This window comes from Apium graveolens, chromosome 2 (assembly GCF_009905375.1).
Source record: "Apium graveolens cultivar Ventura chromosome 2, ASM990537v1, whole genome shotgun sequence".
NCBI lineage: Eukaryota > Viridiplantae > Streptophyta > Magnoliopsida > Apiales > Apiaceae > Apium > Apium graveolens.
This window is the reverse complement of record NC_133648.1, coordinates 316,979,591-317,002,975: the sequence shown is the minus strand read 5'-3', so window position 1 is coordinate 317,002,975 and position 23,385 is coordinate 316,979,591. Positions and strand designations below refer to the sequence as shown.

Below are 23,385 nucleotides of genomic sequence, written 5' to 3'. Positions count from 1 at the left end.
AACATTTGCGGTTGCGATTAATCGCGACTTTTTCAACCGCGCGGTTGCGGTTGGTACGGATCGACTTGCGGTTCAACCATCGACTTGTACGATAAATGATAAATAACAATAGTTCTTTACAATTGTACTTATCAAATCTTATAAATTTGTAAAAATAAAATGTACTAAGGAGTACAAGTGGTTATTGGGCTCGGGCTCAAGTTTTTATTTTTTTAATAGTTTATTTAAATTATAAAACATAAAGTACAACATCCTAAAGCCCCAAACTCTTTATATTTTAATTTTATATATGGTTGGTTCTGCATTTTATGATATATATTATATATTATATATAGCGGTTTGCGGTTGTGGTTTGATTTTTGCGATTATTTAAAAATCAAATCCGCAGTCAATTCACGGATATGCGGTTCCTGTAATTTCAATTCGCATTCGATCCGCATTTTGCGGTTATCCGCAAAGAGCGGTGTGATTGCGAGCGGTGCGAGCAATTTGTGCGATTGAGCGGATTACGTGTACAATCCTCTCTGTTACTAGTCTTCTAAAATTCAATAAGTAATTTAACTACCAATGGAACACTCTTTATTATGTACGATACAAAAGTAAGTTGCGTGAAATTTAAGGATGTGGAAATTTTAATGTCCATCATGAAGCTTGTGCATCGGTACAATTGTGTATGTGTTTTTAGTCCTGCTTATGCAGTTTTAATTTAGTAGTGCCTAATGGCCTAATTATATGAAATATATTTGAACCGTCTCACAAATACAGTATGCCTAATGGGCAGCATATGCTCATTTGTATAATAATTCTCAATTAGGATATTTAAAATGAAGCTGGTAACAAGCAGTTTCCGACATTAACCTTTTGCTAAATGACTTGAATAAAGCAAAAACCTATGCAATAAGAAGAAGGTAATGGTAAACTCAAGCAAATATCTTATGCGGTAATAATTTCAAAGTTCTTGATTTCATCTGCATAATGTAATATATGAATTTTAGTTTAACATACTCGAATTTAATATTGACACGGTAATGTTATTAAAGTATTAAATTTTAAATTTAATATTAAGATATCCAATCTGAATATTCGGATACCCGGTTAAACCGGATCCAAATACGAAATAGAATTTTAGCAATCCGAAAAATCGGATATCTAATCCGAAATTTAAAATCATACCGGATATCCGATTTTGTTCAACCTAATCATGTCATAAAAATAATCAAAACTCAAAGGAATTCAAGAAACCAAATCCGACGAACATGCTGAAAAAAATGATTTTAGAAGATATTGAACCTTATGCAACGATGTTGATATCAAAGTAAATGACTCTTCAATATTTTCAATTTGGCGTATATATGTCATGAGGAAAGCTCTGGGAATCAAAGGATAAAGTTGAAGAACGAATTTAACCCCTGATTATATTTTCTATAAAATTTCTCTTTTATATGATAATATTTTGATTTTTATATAAAATGAAAATACATATTTGGCTATATAATTATGGAAATTATACCACATATATCAATAAATGATGTTTTGATTTCGTAATTAAAATAAGTAGCTCGAAAAAAATAATTTATGAGAAATAAATATAAAATATTATCTTTAAATACATACGAAATTAAACCAATATTTCCCAACAATTACGACTATTTCAATAATGTAAAAAATAAAATATTTGAAAGATACTTGATTTTATAAAAATCAAAATACAACTTTTTGTTGGTTTTGAAGTCCAAGTAGAGCCTCGGTCCGGCGATTATAAAAAAACTGAAATATTTTCTAAATTACAAATATATCCCGAAAATAATTTATAAAATAGACCAACTTACGCAGAACGACACAAAACATGCAATATGTAACATAAGTTATTAAAAACAAGTTTAAATAAAATATGATTTCATAGAAATTCAATTTAAACACGTAACAATTATCTAAAAAATATTATGATCCTTACGGGACCATATATAAAATCTACCACATAATAATAATTATGGTTATGAAATATTTTAAACTGAAATAAACATATAATATTTAATTTAACATGTAATGAAATAGTCATAAAATATTATGTTTAAAAATTTCCACAACTCGCCCTATATCAGGGTATGCATGTTTAAAATATCAAATATAATTTACGACGCAGATAAAAAATATACTCGATTCCGAAAATTTCAAAATGACCTCAAGTTACCGATATCGATGTAATGATTTATTTTCAAATATTTCTTTAAAAATAGTAAAAGTAACAAAATATTTTCATAACAACAACATGGATCGATACAGAACTTACAATCAATACACTAAGTCGTTTAATTACACAGACCCCTCAAAAATGAATAAAATATTCTCATATAAAAAAAAGTCAAATAAAAGACTCAAATAATAGTAATATCAGTAATTTCTGAAAATACGGTAGGTAATGAGATTAATTTGTATTAAAAATCTATTATATATATAATAGAGTAACTAGGGGTTGGATGAGATATTTTATTCCTATTAAAATTACAAATTGCCCTTCATAATTGTATGTTAATTAATATTTCATTTAATATGCATGTATTAATTACATCTAACTTAATATACATCTATTGATTAGTATGACTCACTATTACATATATTTATTACTACTTTATTATAAAATTAACCATTTATAATTATATATATACATATGTATATATTTATCTTATTATAATAATACATGAAACTATTATAATAAAGTATCATTATCATAAAATGGAGAAAACTAAATCTAAACGAAGATCAGACTGAAATTTTTAAGGTTAAATGTGATATAATGCTAAAAAGTTCTAGACGTATTTACATATAATAAATATAGAACTTTCATTTCTATAAGAAAAATATTTGAACAAACTTGAGAATCATTAATATCACGACACATACTTCCCATTCATGAGATCATCGGTCTCATAATATATATACTTCCGTCAAGATCAGCAATCATTTAACTCACTTATCTCGCTTTTAATAAAATACATTAGTTATTTTTTAAAGAAACAGTTCATTCACATTTTCAATATGTGTGGTAAAAAAGATTGTCAATTACTATAGTGAATACGGCAAACTAAAAATAAGAAATTAAGACAACTAAAGCAAATGAACTAATTTTTTTCTTAATCGATTAATATGATCTTGCCAAATAATTATGAATGACCGTGCTCGATGGCACCAATTGTAGAATTCCAAAATCCTAAACATTTCAACGTACATATTTTACGAATATTATATATCTTTTATCCGATCCAAAATTAGAAAAAGGATAATCTCACAAAATGACAGATATTTCATTTATGTAATATGAACACAATCCATACAAGATTTAGAAAAAGTTAAAGTCTCGCACGTGCTATTGAAACATACAAATCGGAAAAACTCATACTTAAAATAAAGGTCACTGCACATACAAAATTAACTTCTCACGGGTCACGACATACTATATATCTATTTAACAAGCATGTAAACAAATTTTAAAATATTTTAGAATAGAGCATGCCCATGCCTCGCACGGGTTATATAGCTAGTTATTATTAAAACATTAACCACCTCCAAACAATTTCATGTCACAACCATTGAGTTGTAATGAGTTTTGGTTTATTTTAAAATCTCATTTGACAAGCTACATTTTCCCGTTTTTCCACTTTTTATTTTAACTTATAATAAATAAATGGATAATTTTGTTATGTGACTCAATTTTATTTAGGTTTCGTAATTTTGTGTAGCTTTATCCGGCCTTTAAAAGCCCGATTTTTTTAAAAATGGATCGGACCGGGCTTTTTTAAAAATCGGGCCGGGCCGGGCTTCCTAAGAAATATAAGGCATGTTTTAGGCCTGCGGGCTGGGCCGGATCGGGCCGAACCGGGCTTTATCCGGGTTTTTATTTATATATTAAATTTTTTTTTTAATATTTTTCAACTCGAATTATGAGTAGTTTAAATATCAGAGAAAATAATATCTTGATATATTAGATATAGTAGTTTAGACACCAAAATAATTAATTAATTTTTATATAATATATAAATAATCATATATACTTTAATTATTTCTAATATTATGATATATTATTTTAAAAATCATAAAAAGTATTGTATATTTTCAAATTTTATATAAAAATTGATTTTTTTAATCGGGCTTTTCAAAAAGCCCGAGTTTTTATCCAGGCCGAACTGGGATTTTATCCGGACTTTTTTCGATCCGGACTTTTTTAAATCCAGGCTTTTCGGGCTTCGGGTCGGATTGGATTTTCGAGAAAAAAGGAGGCTCATTTAAGGTCCGAGAGGTAAAGAGATTCACGGTAAAGAGATTCTGTACAAAATTAATTATCTGTATTGGGTTGGTGAAAAAGTATAATTGTATTCCGACATAGAATTCGTTTAATAATAGTCCATTTAGATACAAATTTGACTTGATTAATATAATAATTATTACCTAACAAGGATAATTTTGTAATTTTACTAGATACCGACCGACCGACTACCAATTTTTTATAGATCGCTAAACATTTACAATAATTAATTTAAAAATGATAAAGGAATTCTAGAACATATATATATATATATATATGGGGTTAAAGTTGAGGTGGGAATTAAGCAATCCAAAAAATTTTCGCGGATTAATCAAATAATTAAAAATAAGTTAAAATAATTAATTAAAAATTAATCGAAGTCAATTTAACATTATTTTTATAATTTAGTCTTGCACATATAATTTTCATTTGGATAAAAAAAAGGTAGTACATGTGAGAGTGAGTGTGTGCACGTGGTAATTAATGCAAAAAGTTATATAGAGTACTAGTAGGTTTTTTTTTTTTTTTGACTAATTTTGGTTTTTTTTTTTTTTGACTAATTTTGGCTTATAGCCTTACAAATGAGTATCTGTTCTCAACAATTCTCGGGGTGAGCCAGGATCGAACCCAGGATCTGGGACGACAGAGGATAAGCCCTTTACCACTTGAGCTATCCAACCGTGCTCAGAGTACTAGTAGGTTACTAAAACAGTGAGGCAGTAAAATCTAATATAGTGAGGCAGTAAAATCTAATATCAAGCAGCAGTAATTCAAACCATAACTAGTAATACAAGTACACTGTATGACGTATCACATTATTATTATTTTTTTATTTTGTAAATTTATATACACAAAAAGGGAAGAAAAATATACAGACCTCCATCCTTAATTATATATGACACCCTCCTCGTACCTATCTGATACAATTAAACGAATGTATACATACATATACATGTGATGTTTGATTAAGCCAATTGTTTGACCTGTCTGATTTACAAGTTTAATCTTCTTCTGCCTCAGTTGGGGTTGGTAAGCTCTACAATATGTGCTAATTATTCATGTACCTTGAAATTGTGATTGATTTCTGTGTTCTTTGAAACTTGTAATTGTATCTTGAATTTGTATATATTGGATCTTTTCTGTTTCAAATTCACATGCTTTTCTTTATTTTTTTTTGTTAAGAAAAATTTTAACTTTGTTATGAATCTGATGATTTCTGTTTGACTAAGGAGTTTTTCCAGTTGCCTCTTTGTAAAAATTGGATCTTTTCTGTTTCCAAATTCACATGTTTTTTTTTTTATTTTTTTGTTAAGATAAATTATAACTTTGTTATGGATCTGATGGTTTTCTGTATGACTAAGGAGTTTTTGCAGTTGCCTCTTTGTAAAAATTGGATCTTTTTTTGATCTCGATTGTAAATTTGAAACTATTTGACTCTTTGTTCAAGCCTTTCCTTGTTTCTCCTGCCAGAATTCTATCTCTAGGATTATCATATTATCTTGTTTCAATTATGCTCCAATCAATCATGCCCTTCTGATTTATTGGCTCTGCACCTCAAAGATCGAGTCTAAGTTTTCATCAAAGATGCACCAGTGTTCCAATGCACATTGTTATATTGGTTATGACCTTTTATTTTTTTGTTCGAGTGTTTCAGATTGTTGGGAAGCAGATGCCGGTGAGGAGTTTTCATCAACTTTTGTGCTGGTTAGTCAAGTTTATATTGTATACATATATATTGTTTCATCAACTGTAGGGGTGGCATTTGGGGTCACTGAATGCCACTAGATTTTTTTAATACATTTTGTATGTGTTTGTGTTTTTTTCGTGCCCAAAATGTCTCCCATTCTCTCCGGGTTATCACAGTTGAACTCACTATAGGAGACACTAAATTTCCAACTGTTAGTCCGCCACATATTAGCTTGCTACCAATATACAACTGTAATACCAAAATACCATTCAAAACCTTCAATATTACATCTGAAGCATTCGAAAATACATGTATACAACAAATTGAATTCAATCCGACTTATCATCAAGACCAAAATTTTACACCTCCATTTTTCTAAGGCCAGAAATCCAAATGAAATACATTCATAGATTCACTATATAGTTGTAAAATTCTTAGAGGAACTACATCAAATATCTTATGCATAACACATTTATAAACATAATTGAATATATATATATATATACACGCAAGTTCAATCTAAAGTAGTTGAAAGTCCTGTACTAGATCAAGATTCACGATAACCAGGGGTCCAAAAATGTTAAATGCGATACTACATTACAACATCTACCATGTTTTAACCATTATTTTATATCAAACTTTCGACTATACAGATTTTAGTCCTGTATTATACATATGTTATATGTGGTCTTTAAATTATTTCAAATCAGTGTACTATACACTCATCAACTTAAAAAGTGATATACTAATATGAAATATTTCTCGTGTCACAAAAATAAAATAGAAAAAAACAGGTTTTAGCAATGTAACTAACATGTCCACTTGATTAAATTGCGAGACTGTATAGCACTTATCGGAGAAAAAAATAAATTTGAAGTGGAGGAAATCTAGACATAATTGACACTATCTCAACGAGAGTAGCATTAGGTCCTCTATAGTCCAAATACTCCGAAAACTTTGAAATATTCTATCTGAACAATCCACGAGCCCGTCCAACACATTACTAATGTGAAAAAACAAACCATTTCTAAGGGGACTTTCATCAAACACTTCATAGTCATTAAACAAAACCTAGCTTAAATTCAAACAAACTACAAAGTAAATACAAAACTGAACATGGACCATCACCAATTTTAAGACCCGTTAAGATTAAACACACCTCACCAACGAGAATTTTTTTAAGAAAATAAGAATTTATATTTAAAGAACAATAAAACCCTAAAAATGAGTGTTTGGATGCTTGAAAAAAGAAATAGAAAAGGGGATATTAGCTGACCTGATGGTTGAGATTTGGAAGTGCAGTAAAGCTGCAAGCCTCAAAATACGAGTTACAGCCTCAAAATAAAATATGTTTTAAAAAAAATTAGGATGATCGAGCGGGGCAAATAGGTGATAAATTTTTTGGGGCGTTTAATTCAGATTTTAGAAAATTTATAATAATTGATTGATTTTGAATGATTGTTGTTGATTTTGGCTGATTTTAATTGTACGGGAGTTTTAGCGGAGTTGAGTAGTGATTTTTATAAATTCATTAAAATCTCTTGAATTTTGCTAAGATTTCTGAAAAATATAAAATATACTAACAAATTCATTAAAATCTACAATTTTATAAAAATACAATCATATTTTATGACTCCACGAGACCATTTTAGTCTACAACGTTTAGTTTAGATTTTAAACTAGATTGGTACCCGTGCATAGCACGATTGCTATAATTTATTTTAGAACTATCAAATTTCAATTAAAAAATGTAATTTCTAATAATACTAATCATATATAATAACTGAGTTTAGTAAGCTATAAAGTTAATGCACAGTCAACCAATCATATAAATGTATTTAATATATATTTTAATATTAAAATGTTCATATGTGATGTTAATAAGTTAAGTTTTTGATATAACATAATTGATCTAAAATTTAAGGATACTAATTGATCCTAAACTAATTCATAATTATGTCATTGGTTAACTATATATTAAATGTATACGTGAATAAACTCGTTTAAGATAATAAATGATAGGTATTTAAAATTAGTAATATGAAAATAGAGCTCCACCTATTCCAGTAACTCACACTTGAAATATAATAATATATTATATTTAATTAGTAACAATACTTCAAATAGTTTTTTTAGAGTAAAGTACATTGCGTGAGGCTGAATAATCACAGAAACAAGCAAAATTTTACAACTCCTGTTCTTAGATCACAAGCCTATCCAACTCGGCAAACATATACAAACAGTTTCACATCTTAGATCACAAGCCTATCCAACTCGCAAACATATACAAACAGTTTCACAAATACAGATTAGAAATATGTTGCACTAAACACACACGATTTCACACAACTCACACACAGTTTCACAATACATATTAAAGAAATACTCACTTAACACACACAATTTCACAAAACTCACAAACAATACATATTAGAGAGACAACTCACTAAAAAGTAAAAACACACAATCTTACACATAAAAATTAGATCTCACTAAAACATCTTACTGCTATTAACAGATCTATCATCTTACACTAATAAAAAATATAATTTAATAGAAGATTACACATAGCACACTCATGAATCTAAAACATATTTCAGTTGATACCTGTAAGATTGCTAACCCTAACTTGCAATATCTTTTAATTTTTTATTAATATTTTTAGGGTATGATCTTGATAATGAAATTTGCCAGAATTAAATTGTTATTTGGTAAAATTTAGTTGGGCCTAAACCCTGAGCCCATTGGCGTAAAGAGTTCACCTGTGTAAATAAATTACAATTTTTTATCTTAAAATTAAAATTCCGTTTTATTTTTAAGTATGCATATTATATTCTAATCTATACTTTTATATTCAAGACGAAAGGGGTTGTTTGATTCGATAGTTTTTGAAATTAGAAATTTATTTCATTCATTACAACCTCATACCCGATATTTGGTTGACAGGAAAAAAAATTGAAACCCATTCCTGAAACCTTGAAAGTATGGGGCTTTTCACAGAAGGTGGATGTAAGAGAAATGAAATTAATTTTTAATATTCTCATTTTAGGCAATTGAATGTAATATTTACTATAAAAATAAACCAATGAACACCGAAATATTTTAATAATAATAAATTAATATTTTTAAATACTTAATATTAAAAACTCTACAATATTTTAAATCAACCCAAAACCTGATTCTAGCTGCATACCACTTCTTTAACTAAACACCCCTAAAGATTTTGTCGATAGTCCTATGATCATTTATAATTTGGCAACTCTCAATTTATAATTATAGTTAACACAAAATACTCTCATTAATAGATTAATATTCATAACTATTTGATTACAAATAAATTTTAATATACACATATAAATAAAATTTTATTTATATTTACATAATTATATTATAAATATTAATCTACTTTATATTAAATATAATTATAAGTTAGAATTATCAATATAAGGGTGATCAAAGACTACCAACAAAATTTTTAGTGCTTGGTCTTCTATGTAATAGCATAGGTTTATCTAGAAATCCGGATTAAAATAAAAATAAAATAAATACAGGTAGTTATATTTAGACGAATATTGAAAATTTTGTTGCTATTTTATTCATTCATATTTTGATCATACTTTAAGATTAGTTCCTTAAAAAAATTATTATTATTACAGAGAGATTATCATATTAGAGAGTAGTATAATTTTTCAACTTCAAAAAGATTAAAATTTATTTTATACACTGCTGTATATACGATGTACATATTTTATTTCAATTATAGAATAATAATAAAATTATATATAATTAACGATTTTACGTCAAAAATTACTTATAAATTCAATAATAGTATTTACCACAATGAACATCCTCCACATTAAGAAGATTACAAACACCAACTAAACACAAAAAATGTAATCACTAATCATTAATAGTTATAAGAAAATCTATCTGTATAAAACAATTTTGTATATACGTAAAGTACATAAAAATGTATATTTAATAAAAAAAATCATTTTATGCAGAAATCGGGTCGAAAATTCAAAACAAGCATCTCACGTCATTTCTTTCAGCACACAAATTGTTCTATAGATTTATATGAGATATATAATCACGAATACATCTAATTACATAGACTTCCAAACAAAGAAATTAAAGAACTACAATGAGATGTCATATAAAATAAGTATTCATTGCTAAAAAATTCATTGTAATGATGATAATTGATTCAAATTTCTATCTCAGTGCCTCAAAATAGACGAGCATACAGAAAAAACAATAAACCACATCTCTTCTGCAAGTAGCTATCAAAACATGTAAATGTGTGATACATTTTTCCAAAATAAAAGTCCAACAATTAGATACTAAAGAAACAATCTTGGATAAAGGGGCATGAAGAAGTCCTAGCAGAAGAATGTGACTTGTTCTTACACCAGTTAGTATCGACCTGGTTGGCCAGAACCTGGAAGGGATGATGCTTGAGCTGTTATATCCAGGACTGTTTTCTTCAATGCTGCTCTGGCCTCCTTGACAGATTATTCAGAAGGACCCTCGATAAACAAATAAAGCTTCCTTTCCCCTGGCCCTGGGTTTATACCAGGTGGAAAAAATTGCCCCCTCGTTGTAATGGAATCTCCGAACCAGTCAGAGATTGGATCTAAAGTTTCCCTGTGTGTCACCTTCCATCTAGCATTTTTAGGAACATCATTAATCTCTAACTCTGCTTCATAATGGTTGGGTAGCGTGCAAGCTTGAATCTTAGCAAGGTTTTGCTGCAATTTAGTGGCAGCTGCCAATGCTGCATTCCTGGCATCCTCACCTACTGCAGTTGCCAGAATGGTGGAAGGTCCAGCTGGTATTGCACCAGGAAGAACTACATTTGTGATACCTGGTGCAGGAAGTGAGGAGGATTCACGCACTCCGTCGTTATCATCATCATTATCATCATCTGATCTGTCTTCCTCAAATCCGTATTCTTTTGCCTGTGCTTTCTTTATTGCTTTTCTGACTTCATCCTCTTCTTCATTAAACTTAAAACCACTTCCGCCATAACCAATTCTGTGGATTTTTTCAGTACCCTGATTAAGCTTCGCCTTAAAAACATCAGCAAGAGCTTTCAGGTCATCTGGTACAGCTTGTTCAGAGAGCTCTAAGGCTTTGACAAGATTTGGTGCATATCTTGCATCTTCTTCGGATATAAATGTGATAGCAGCACCTTTCCGGGCAGCTCGCCCTGTCCTACCAACACGATGGACATAGTCTTCATAATGATCTGGGACATCAAAGTTAATCACCAATTCAAGTTCCTTAACATCTAGACCCCTTGCAGCAATACTAGTGGCAATCAACAAACTGCATACATTACTCTTAAAATCAGATATTGTGGACTCGCGGTCAGTCTGATCCTTAGCCCCATGAAGTGAGAGGCAAGGATAACCGTGCTTAAGTAAATCCCTGAACAGTGAATCACATTTATCCTGTGATTGGACAAATACCAGTATCTTTCCTTTCTCGTACCATTCTCCAAGTACTTCAAGAAGCCTAAGAAACCTATCACTTTCTGATCTCATTTCCACCAACTGTGTTATATCTTTATTTACAACACTTCTTCCACCCACCTGTATTTCCACAGATCTGTTTAGCACCTTACGTGCCAGACCTTCAACCTGGCGAGGGAAAGTAGCGGAGAACAGTACAGTCTGACGATCTGGTCTGGTATTTTGAACAATTCTAGTAATCTGAGGTTCAAAACCCATATCAAACATACGATCGGCTTCATCCATGACCAAGTAAGTGACCCTCCGCAGATTTGTAATTTTTCCACTACTAGTACAAAGTATGTCAATCATCCGGCCTGGGGTACAAACCACAATTTCAGTCCCTCGTTTCAGTTCACTAATCTGTTGTGCAACACCAGAACCGCCATATACAGGTACGCAGCTAAGACCAACTACCTTGGCAAATTTTTTAATTTCGTGATGGATCTGTTGAACAAGTTCTCTCGTGGGTGCCATTACGAGCCCGATTGGACCATCTCCAGAAACCAGTGGTGGCTGGTCCTTGATATGCCGCAACATTGGCAGCACAAATGCTAAGGTCTTTCCAGATCCAGTTTTAGCAACACCTATGCAATCTCGACCGCTCATTATAATGGGCAGTGCTTGAGCTTGAATTGACATTGGCTTTTCATAGTTAAGTTTTTTTATTTTATCTAGTATTTTAGTTGATAATCCAGTCTGATGCCATGCTTTAATAGGTTTTGGAACATCCTTTCCATGGATTTTAAGTTCTAGTTCCAGCCTATAAGCAGAAATCTCTTCAGAAGTCATCCTTGAGACTTCTTTTACTTCAATATAGAAATCTTTCCGAAACGGAAGATAGTCAATCTTCAAATGATCAACAACAGATAGCTTTTCCACTTTTAACTTCTTCACCCTTTTCATGAACTCATCATCATCTTCGTCTTCCATATGATTCTCTCCACTATCAGAATCGCCATAATCAGAATCTGAATCCTCACCAGGAATGATTCTTCCCAAAGATCTATTCAGACCCTTTCCTGGCTGCTTCCCACTTATATGGACATTATCCTTTTTCAATTCAGATTTATCATCAGCAATGGAAGCTGCAGCAAGCTTCTCAACTTCAGGCAACACCATTTCATTCATAAAAGCATCTAATGGGTCGATTTCGTCATCCTCAACAGCACAGTCAACATCGGTTATATCATCAACTTTGATATCCTCTGCACCGTTATTTTTGGGGTTAGCATCTTCATCTATATCCATACCCTTTTCAGGTTCATCCTCCGGCTCATCATCAGACTCCCCTTCCAAGGTCCACACCTTGCCAGACTTCAGTTCACCAGCATCTCCATCCACTCCAAGCTTCTCCCTATCAGCTTCCTCCGTCTTCCTCTTCAACTCTTGCCACTCCCGAACTCTCCTCCTCTTCTCCATCTCCTCGTCCAACTTCCGCTGTTCTGCCTGAACATCATCTTCTCGACTTTCCTCACCAATTTTATCCATTACAACTTCATCCCTCTTTCTAGAACTACCCCCATCACTACCATCTCCGTCCGTACTTACTTGACTTAATTCTTCCACACTCTCTATCCCCCTCCTTACTTTCACCCTCTTTTTTATGTCGCTTCCTCTCACACTCCCCTACACCATCACCATCAATGTGATCAACGCCTCCATTCCTCTCCTTCCTCTTCCTTTCCCCCTCATCTCTCTCCCTGTCCCTTCCCCTAACCCTCTCCCTTTCAATCTCCCTCTTCCTCTCCCTTTCTCCCTCCCTCTCCCTTTCTCGATTCCTCTCCTTCCTCTTCCTTTCTCTCTCATCTCTCTCCCTCTCTCTCTCGACTCTCTCTTCGCGCACCTTCTTTCTCTCCCATTCCCTTTCTCTCACTCTCTCCTTCTCCTTAACCCTCTCTCTACACCTATCCTTATCCTTTTCCCTCTCCTTACACTTAACATCGCGTCCATTCCCCTCCCTGTCTCGATACCTAGTTTTCGAAACCTCCCTAACACCAAACCCTACCCTACCGCTTCTCTCAATCACCTGCATTGTTGCAATTAATCCAATCAGCTTATGTTTGTATCAAACACAATCACAATCAAACACATTAGTGATCAATTAACCAATTCAAAACCTTATAACACAGCAATCACAAAGATAAATTGTCAAATATTCACACTAACAAAAACTGTAAATTACGTAAATTGCAAAAGTCAATTACGTATGAAACAGAAACACAGTGCAATTGTATCTTACAGATTAAATACGAACGCGTCGAGTATACAGGCAGGATCAATGAGAATTGTGTGTTTTGTACGCTGAGGATAATATAGCGACAAACGCCCTTTTATCAGGATTTGGATTTTATTTTTCAAAATCCGAATAGGTTTCGGGCAGGGCTTGAATTTTGTATGTATTATGTTCTAAAAATTGTTTGAATAAAAGGCTGTCGTTAAAAATATTAAACATCGTTAATACTTTTTGTGAAATGCATCAAATGTGAGCAACTAAATTATAATTTAATCAATATAATATATACACGCACATTGTCATTATTAAAACCCTTTTAAAACATATTCTCTCCGTTCTTCGTCTTTCACCCCTATTTTTTTTTCATCATCAATGGTGAATACTATTACACAACCTCATTAATAAAAAATAATTTGCAAAGTAGTGTCTAACTACCAAATTAAAACTATTTCAAGTGATGGTCTTGAGTTTCTTTTATTCAGAAATTGGGTTTCATCAACCGGGTGAGATTAAGAGGTTGTTGAGATTGTTATTAAAATGGGAAATCAAGAGGTGATTTTGAATAAATGTAGTTTAAATTTTGTTTTTGAAGCTTGTATTGAAATAAAGATGATTGGTGTTACGGAGAAAGTGTTTGTTATAATGTGTCAATGAGGACAAATGAAGGTGTGATTAGTCCGAAAATTTTGAATTCAAGAAACTCGAGAGGTGGAGAATTGAGGCAGAAAAATGATAATGCGGCAAACGGAGGTTTGATGAATTGTTTTTGTATGGAGAATAGCTGTAGGCTTTTCACGACTTTGTAATCCAGCTCAAATTCACAATGAAATAGTGTCACCAGCTAAAGAAACAAAGGTTGATGTCATGTCTGCTTTGATTGATTGTAGTGATGTTTCCAATCGTGAAACTGCTTTGCATTTGAATGTTAAGTTTGATGTTGAAGTCTTTAAGAAAATGTTTATGCCTGTGGTGCAGTTTAGAACTTGCAAAATGATCAAGGGTCGGTCACTCCAGAAATTAATATGAAACTGAGATATCGGGGCTGTGAGGATTATAGTTAGGAAATACTTTGTCGACAAGTAATTGTTCGTCTTTCAATCTTATGAATCATAGTCTAAAATATCACAAGAACTATAATTTGCCAATTTTAGTTGCAATCAGGTTTTTCTTGAATCAACGTTTGGGTTTAATCGAATTTATATAATTAATTATATTCCGACACAATAGCTTGGATGATACATATCATCTTCTTCGTGCAAGCGTCACAATTACGGTGCACTGTTTTTTGTTCCATATATTATGTTTTCCTTTAATTTAGGGATAAAAATGAAACGAGGTAGTAATTGTTTAATTGGAACAAACGGTGTTAGTTTAAAACTAACGGAAGCCATCATATGGCACAAAAGGCGATAGTTTAGCCATATAATGTGTAATTTCCAGAGTTCAACTACATAATTTGCATTTCTGTGATTATTCAGCCTCACGCAATGTAATTTACTCTAAAAAAACTATTTGAAGTATTGTTACTAATTAAATATAATATATTACTATATTTCAAGTGTGAGTTACTGGAATAGGTGAAGCTCTATTTTCATATTACTAATTTTAAATACCTATCATTTATTATCTTAAACGAGTTTATTCACGTATACAATTAATATATAGTTAACCAATAACATAATTATGAATTAGTTTAGGATCAATTAGTATCCTTAAATTTTAGATCAATTATGTTATATCAAAAACTTAACTTATTAACATCACATATGAATATTTTAATATTAAATACACTTATATGATTGGTTGACTGTGCATTAACTTTATAGCTTACTAAACTCAGTTATTATATATGATTAGTATTATTAGAAATTACATTTTTTAATTGAAATTTGATAGTTCTAAAATAAATTATAGCAATCGTGCTATGCACGGGTACCAATCTAGTTTAAAATCTAAACTAAACGTTGTAGACTAAAATGGTCTCGTGGAGCCATAAAATATGATTGTATTTTTATAAAATTGTAGATTTTAATGAATTTGTTAGTATATTTTATATTTTTCAGAAATCTTAGCAAAATTCAAGAGATTTTAATGAATTTATAAAAATCACTACTCAACTCCGCTAAAACTCCCGTACAATTAAAATCAGCAAAAATCAACAACAATCATTCAAAATCAATCAATTATTATAATTTTTCTAAAATCTGAATTAAACGCCCCTAAAAATTTATCACCTATTTGCCCCGCTCGATCATCCTAATTTTTTTTAAAACATATTTTATTTTGAGGCTGTAACTCGTATTTTGAGGCTTGCAGCTTTACTGCACTTCCAAATCTCAACCATCAGGTCAGCTAATATCCCCTTTTCTATTTCTTTTTTCAAGCATCCAAACACTCGTTTTTAGGGTTTTATTGTTCTTTAAATATAAATTCTTATTTTCTTAAAAAAATTCTCGTTGGTGAGGTGTGTTTAATCTTAACGGGTCTTAAAATTGGTGATGGTCCATGTTCAGTTTTGTATTTACTTTGTAGTTTGTTTGAATTTAAGCTAGGTTTTGTTTAATGACTATGAAGTGTTTGATGAAAGTCCCCTTAGAAATGGTTTGTTTTTTCACATTAGTAATGTGTTGGACGGGCTCGTGGATTGTTCAGATAGAATATTTCAAAGTTTTCGGAGTATTTGGACTATAGAGGACCTAATGCTACTCTCGTTGAGATAATGTCAATTATGTCTAGATTTCCTCCACTTCAAATTTATTTTTTTCTCCGATAAGGGTTATACAGTCTCGCAATTTAATCAAGTGGACATGTTAGTTATATTGGTAAAACCTGTTTTTTTCTATTTTATTTTTGTGACACGAGAAATATTTCATATTAGTATATCACTATTTAAGTTGATGAGTGTACAGTACAGTGATTTGAAATAATTTAAAGACCACATATAACATATGTATAATACAGGACTAAAATCTGTATAGTCGAAAGTTTGATATAAAATAATGGTTAAAACATGGTAGATGTTGTAATGTAGTATCGCATTTAACATTTTTGGACCCCTGGTTATCGTGAATCTTGATCTAGTACAGGACTTTCAACTACTTTAGATTGAACTTGCGTGTATATATATATATATATTCAATTATGTTTATATATGTGTTATGCATAAGATATTTGATGTAGTTCCTCTAAGAATTTTAGAACTATATAGTGAATCTATGAATGTATTTCATTTGGATTTCTGGCCTTAGAAAAATCGAGGTGTAAAAATTGAATTCAATTTGTTGTATACATGTATTTTCGAATGCTTCAGATGTAATATTGAAGGTTTTGAATGGTATTTTGGTATTACAGTTGCATATTGGTAGCAAGCTAATATGTAGTGGACTAACAGTTGGAAATTTAGTGTCTCATATAGTGAGTTCAAATTGTTAATGCCCTGCAATTTTTAGTTTATATTGGTATGTCATTGGACTTGGTTGCAGGTAAACTTATTGTAATCTTACTTGTATCATTTGTTAGCTAAACTGTGAAGAAATGGTGAAAGGTTTGATATGGGCAACAGCTGAAGATTTGGTTACGAATAGAGGTCGGGTTCTTTCATTGTATCGCCAGTTATTGAGAAGCCTCAACTCACCTAATCTGCCATTGAACTTGGCTGCTAGACTAGCCAAGAAAGCAGAGGTTCGGGCAATCTTTATGCTGGCTTCTGAGGAACGATCATTGCATAATGTTGATGATCTTATTGATACAGGCGAGTATGCCCTCTCCCTCTTGAAGAAAGGTGAAATCCCAAAATACATTCAGTAATATTAATGTGCGTGTCAGTTAGAATGCGTACTTGACATGTTAAAGTGAAGTCGTGTATGTTATTCATTTGAATATTATGCCCAATGGGTCGCTCTCCCTGAGGCATCTCATTGATATGGAAGTTGTTTTGTAGCTCCTTGGTACTTGTTCATAAAGTTCCAAGTATCTATTGGCCAATTTCTATTGTGGGTATGCAAGTGGGGTAAACTTGAAAGAAATCCAATAGCATGATTTTTAATCAAGCGCCTTAAAAAATAAAGATAAAATTATAATGTCAATTTGACGACGCTTAATTTTTATGAATTTTCTGTTAGTGGAAACTGATTTTCGTTGGCTATATTTGTAGTCTTAGTTTTTAGTATTGATAAGGTTCGTCAACATTTTAACTGTTTTTTAGTGCAGACAAGGCACTAATTGTTACTCCCTCTGTCCCTTTCATTTCTTTACATTTTTTTTCACTGTTTGACATGCATTTTAATGTGTATGTAAAGTATAGTTCCATAACGTATTTCTAATTTTTTTTTCTTATTTAGAAGATTTAAAAAAAAAAAATTAAGTTGTGTAAGTATACTATATAGAAGCTTTAACATGCATGTCTATCACTCTCTTGTAAAGAACCTAGGGGAACAGTCCGGGCAAAGGGAGTATTTAGTTATATGTCATGGTGTTGAGATATAATTTGAAGAAACAAATCAGCTCAGTTGACTAAGACGCCTCATAAGAACCTTTGTTTACTTGAAATTTATAATTTTATGGCTATGCATTTTATTTGATGCAATTAGGTACGCAAGTCATAAAATTGAAATCATTTACTTGACGGAGGTAGTTATTTTGGAAATTTTTAGCGTAATTAGCTTAGGAATAGTGAGAACTCCATACACTTAATTTACACGAGTCTTCCTAAAGAAGTTAACATTCACAATTATGGAGTTTGTTAAAAAATAATAATCATGTTATAATAATGTAGTTATAAACCAGACAGTCGGAAATAATCGAATACCTTACATTAAGTAAATTTAGTTAAAATTCTTGATCATAGAGCAATTACATGTGGCAAAAGTATCTCCACTGCTTAATATCCCTTTTCGCCGTCCTCTTGTGAAGTGCCAAAACCCGATTTGCAACATATGGTCTGGCAAAATACGCCCTATCCCTCAAGGGAAGGTGAAATCCCAAAATAACATATAGTAATATCAATCTCCTCGTCAGTTACTAAGACTTGTCTTTTAGCATAAAATTGTGACGGTTAAAATGCCTACTTGACATGTTAAACTAAAGTCTTGCAATCATATCCTATGAATTTGATACATAGTAGCTCGCTCTCATCGATAAGGAAGTTCTTTTTGTAGGTTCTCCGTACTTGTTCATTAAGTTCTAAGTATCTATTGGCTAATCTTTATTGTGGTTTGCAAATGGCCAGAAGTTGTAATAGTTCAATAGGCATATATTTAATATTTTAATCAACTGCGGTAAAATATGAAGAAAATTTTAATATGAATTTGAGGAGGCATAATATATATGAATTTTAAACAAATAGAATATGATAACTGTAAAAAAAATAATGGAATATGATGTGGGTCCTTTGTCTTTCCAGTCTTTAGCATTTTTATTGTATCCTTTGGTGTAGATTAAGTAATGACATATTGTTTTGTTGTTATACGCCTTTGGTGTTTGAGATATTACTTAAAGAGTCACATTTGGCTCAGCTCGACTAAGATAGGCCTTGTAAAAGCTGTTCTTTAGGAAGGTCTTGGTTACAATATAATTAATTTGTCTCTACTCTCTAGTGAATACTCTTTAGTTTTCTCATTAGTCATCACCCTTGATATTTCTAATAAACTGTCATTTTCCTTTGCTAATAAACTGCTCTACTTTGGAAAAATGTTGCCGTGTTTAATGTGGTTGGTCATATTTTTTTTCCAATGTTTGTTCATACATATCTTTGATGGCTAGATTCCATTGCACTAAACACCAAAGTTTGGACCATTTTCCTTTGTTTGGTTTGTGAATAGTTAATTTAGATTATAGTCCAGTTTTAGCAAAAACTAAAAAACGACTAATATGACAGTTATCTAGGACCACTTGAGAAGTCAATATATCTCCTGCAAGTTTTAGTAGTAATAGTATCACATTGTATAATGACTTAGCTACATATAAATCATGCATTAGAAAATTTGGAAGATTATAAAGGTTAGGCACACTTGAGAGATTTGAACACCTTTGACTCCTAATATTAGCCCTCAAATTGTGTTGCTAGTCAAAAAGAAAGAAAAGAGAGGATATATTAGATAAGAATTCATTTGGGAATGTCCGTGTCAACATGTTGCTTGTTTAGTTATTTGAAATTAAAATAATTCTGTTTGGCACGCTACTTATAAGCCACTTATGGCTTATAAGCCCTTAACAGCTTATCGACGAGTGTTTGTCGACCCAACTTATAAGCTGATAAGTTGAAAGTTGGCAGTGACGTACTTTTTTCCAACTTATTTTCATTTTTTCACTTTTTTCTAAAGTTTTGATTTTAAAATATAAATTTTTAAATATTTTCTAATTTAAGATTCATGAACTAAGATAATTATATTTAATAATTATTTGTTTTAATTCATTTAAGTAAAAAAAATTCTGACTTATAAGTAAATTTATCCAAACACTTATAGAACTTATAAGTATTTATCAACTTATCACTTATTTCGCACTTAATCATTTTAAGTCATAAGTTACTTATTTTAAAATTTCCCAAAAGGGCACTTCATATGTTTCTATAGAAAATTTGGCGGTGTCTTACTAGAAATAGAAATTTGGACCCCTTTGTAAATCTCTCAGCAACCTTTATTGAGTTTTGACTAAGAGTGGTTGCAGAATGTCTTTTGTTTTGAAACATTGAATGTTTTGATGTTAAAATAGCTACTATCACATGTAATACTTCTTCATTTCTTATTCATTTCTAGATATGGCACTTTGGATATATAAATTTAGTGCATTATTAATAAATCTCTTTTGTTCTTAGTTATAATTTATAAAACACATCAAACACGGTCAGGTCACAAGTTCGATTTCTCATTTTCCCGTTTATAGTGTATCCGGGGTTCATAAGGATACATAGCAATAAGTTATACACCTTAGACTCATCGGAACACTATTTGTTTTAGTTCGCTTGATATTCTTAAACTAAATTATTCTCTTAGATCCATTGTGTTCCGAAAGATCATAGTAGATGCACATTCGGATATTCAGAGTATATTCAGAGTATCAAGAGTAGACACAACAAAGATCACCAAATTGAAGAATTCACAAGTCCTCTAAAATTGACTACTTCAATGCCTGAGGACAAATTTGCTCAAGTAGTACTGGACCATGGAGTTGACATTTTGTAAAATTGGACTAAAGTAGCTAAGCTATTACTATCTTGTTTTTGGACCATGGTGGAGAATGGAGGTTTGGTACCTGATTATTGAAATTTCAGAGATGGTAATTTAAGAAAAAAAATAGTGTCATAATAATTGTCTTTAAATAAACTTCAGCAATATGTATTATTCTCATCCCTTATTATACCATAATTTTTTTTATTAGTAAATGTTAAATAAGATATGCATAGTAGTGTCTTAACAATAAAACATGAGAGGATTGTCCATTTTATGGTATTTTAAGGTATCATTTAGGCGGTTTTGGAGTATTGTTTTCTTTCAAGTGTCTTATATTTTAGCGATTTTTGGAGTACTGTTTTTTTCTAAGTGTCTTATATTTTAGCCAAGTACAACATTTAGGTACACTGTTGGAGTTGCGCAATTTTACTAATTAGAATGAAAATCTCGTTCGTTAATCGAGCAAAATATTTATTTACTCGCAATTTCATATCATTATTAATTTCATTTATTAGCTCATTTTCATCCCCAGATTTCTGTAAGTTGAAACAATGAACAGACAATTTAGTCCACGTACATGTTTTTTTGAATTGTGGAAAAGGAAGTCCAATTCTAAATATATAATAGCTATGGTGGTTGTGGTTTTGGGTACTGAGAATAGAAATTCAACTCCATTGAAAATTGTATTTTGTATCTAAATAATTTCAAATTTAACTAAATTTTTTCTCTTTTCTAAAGTTTATTTAAAGCTCATTAAATATGGATATTATTAATGGTTATTTGCTGATATGGCATGAATACATAAATTTATTTTTGGTTTCAAAATTAAAATAAAGTATGCATTTATAAATATTTACATCTAACTATTAAAAATTATACTTTTTTTAGTATTTGATTTCAAATTAAAAAAATTCTACCAACGACACTAATTGTCACTTAAAACAACTCATATAAGAGAAATCATTGACAAATAATTTGTATAATTTGAGAACCTTCAACCATGTAAACCTCATGGATAAAATTATAATCAACGACCTGATATTGGCTAAATTTGTTCAACCTCTCGAAAACCTAACAAAACTGTTCATACAAATTTAGACTATTTAGCATTATAGTCAAACTCTCGTTAAGACACATTACCTTACACGGAGAACCATTGAAAATACTCTTATACGTCTCATCACATAATCATCATCAGAGTTATATTTATCCATGTTCACTGAACAATGCATGTGAGGTCGTCTCTGCCACTGTGCCTTTGTCATGTCTTATTTTTATTACATTATTTGAATATATCTAATGGTATTGTATGAAACCGTTAGCTAAAACTATGGAAAATAATAATTATTTAAAATTTAATGTAAGAGATTTTCGATAAGGTTTATTACAATGATTCATTATATTTTAAAAGTAATATAATATTTTATATATTTAAGATGTTATAAATAAAATTAATATTTAATATAATAAACAAATTATATGTAATTTTATTACAGGTTTCTATATACTGGATGTACACCTAATAAAGTTTAAGATTGGAATATAAATGCCAATATAATAAGGAAAATGTTAAGGTTACTAAATTGGTTACCAAAAAAGTTTTAAAATACAAAGTGTCAAATTTATATTGGCTAAATAAAAATGGACCCCCCATCATTTATATTAAAAGCACCAATTAAATAATTCAAAACTGTTACATCAACCATAATACATTATTTTGTAACAATTTTTTGGAATTTAATACTAACAACCGCTGATAAACTTTTTGTTCTATAAATTACTTCATCTCTTTTGCGGGGTTGCTCTTGCAGACGAGTGATCAGTCCTAAAATTAAAGTCAAATATCTATATTGAGCTCGGTATACAAATAAGGAATGATTCGGCAAGATACCTTTTTTTAATCAAAAGGTCAAATGACTACGTGGCAAATACAAATATACAAGTTCCATTTTGGTTCTTCTATTTCTTAGTCATATAAATTATTTTAGGGTCAAAATCTATGGAGACCATGTTTTTGTTATAGATTAGAGAACATTTATGTTTACCAACTAAAATCTTGCGTAAAATATATTATTTTGTGAATTATGTTCTATAAAAAATATTATTTTATTCAAAATCTTTAACATCATACATGCTGCATGTAGAATATTGTAAAATATTTTATTCTAAAAAACATGTATAGTTTGCAGAACATTTGTTCAAATCGCAGAATATACATATTATACTTATTAAAATTAAATGATCTTCCACAATTTTAATGAATTAGTAATATTCGTAGAACATACTTCAAAAAATAATATATTTCGTAGTATTTTGATTGTAGAACATATGTGATATCCGAGATTTCCGATAAAAATATGGTCTGCATATAACTTTTCTCTACATTATAATTTTTTCTGAATAAAAATTAATATTTATTATATATAAAAATTAAAAATAATTTATGAAATTATATTTACAGACATCTTAAAAATACG

At 30.6% G+C, this 23,385-nt stretch overlaps 1 protein-coding gene and 1 pseudogene across 2 annotated transcripts; one reads left to right on the top strand and one right to left on the bottom strand.

Moving 5' to 3' along the window:
- Positions 1-5,138: 5,138 nt before the first annotated feature.
- Positions 5,139-17,824, top strand: LOC141708877 (uncharacterized). 2 transcript variants are annotated; one of them, XM_074512700.1, is made up of 3 exons: positions 5,139-5,325; positions 5,955-6,004; positions 17,259-17,824. In XM_074512700.1, exon 3 carries the CDS (start codon positions 17,274-17,276, stop codon positions 17,544-17,546), a length of 273 nt encoding a protein of 90 aa, XP_074368801.1. In that variant the 5' UTR covers positions 5,139-5,325; positions 5,955-6,004; positions 17,259-17,273; the 3' UTR covers positions 17,547-17,824. The 2 variants fall into 2 exon arrangements, with proteins under 2 accessions (XP_074368801.1, XP_074368800.1); XM_074512699.1 differs by having other exon boundaries at positions 5,140-5,329.
- LOC141704513 (DEAD-box ATP-dependent RNA helicase 42-like) lies at positions 10,502-13,538 on the bottom strand (annotated as a pseudogene).
- Positions 17,825-23,385: the final 5,561 nt, after the last annotated feature.

Excerpts from the sequence above, each read along its gene's own strand:
- LOC141708877 (XM_074512700.1), top strand. The coding sequence starts at position 17,274 with ATGGTGAAAGGTTTGATATGGGCAACAGCTGAAGATTTGGTTACGAAT.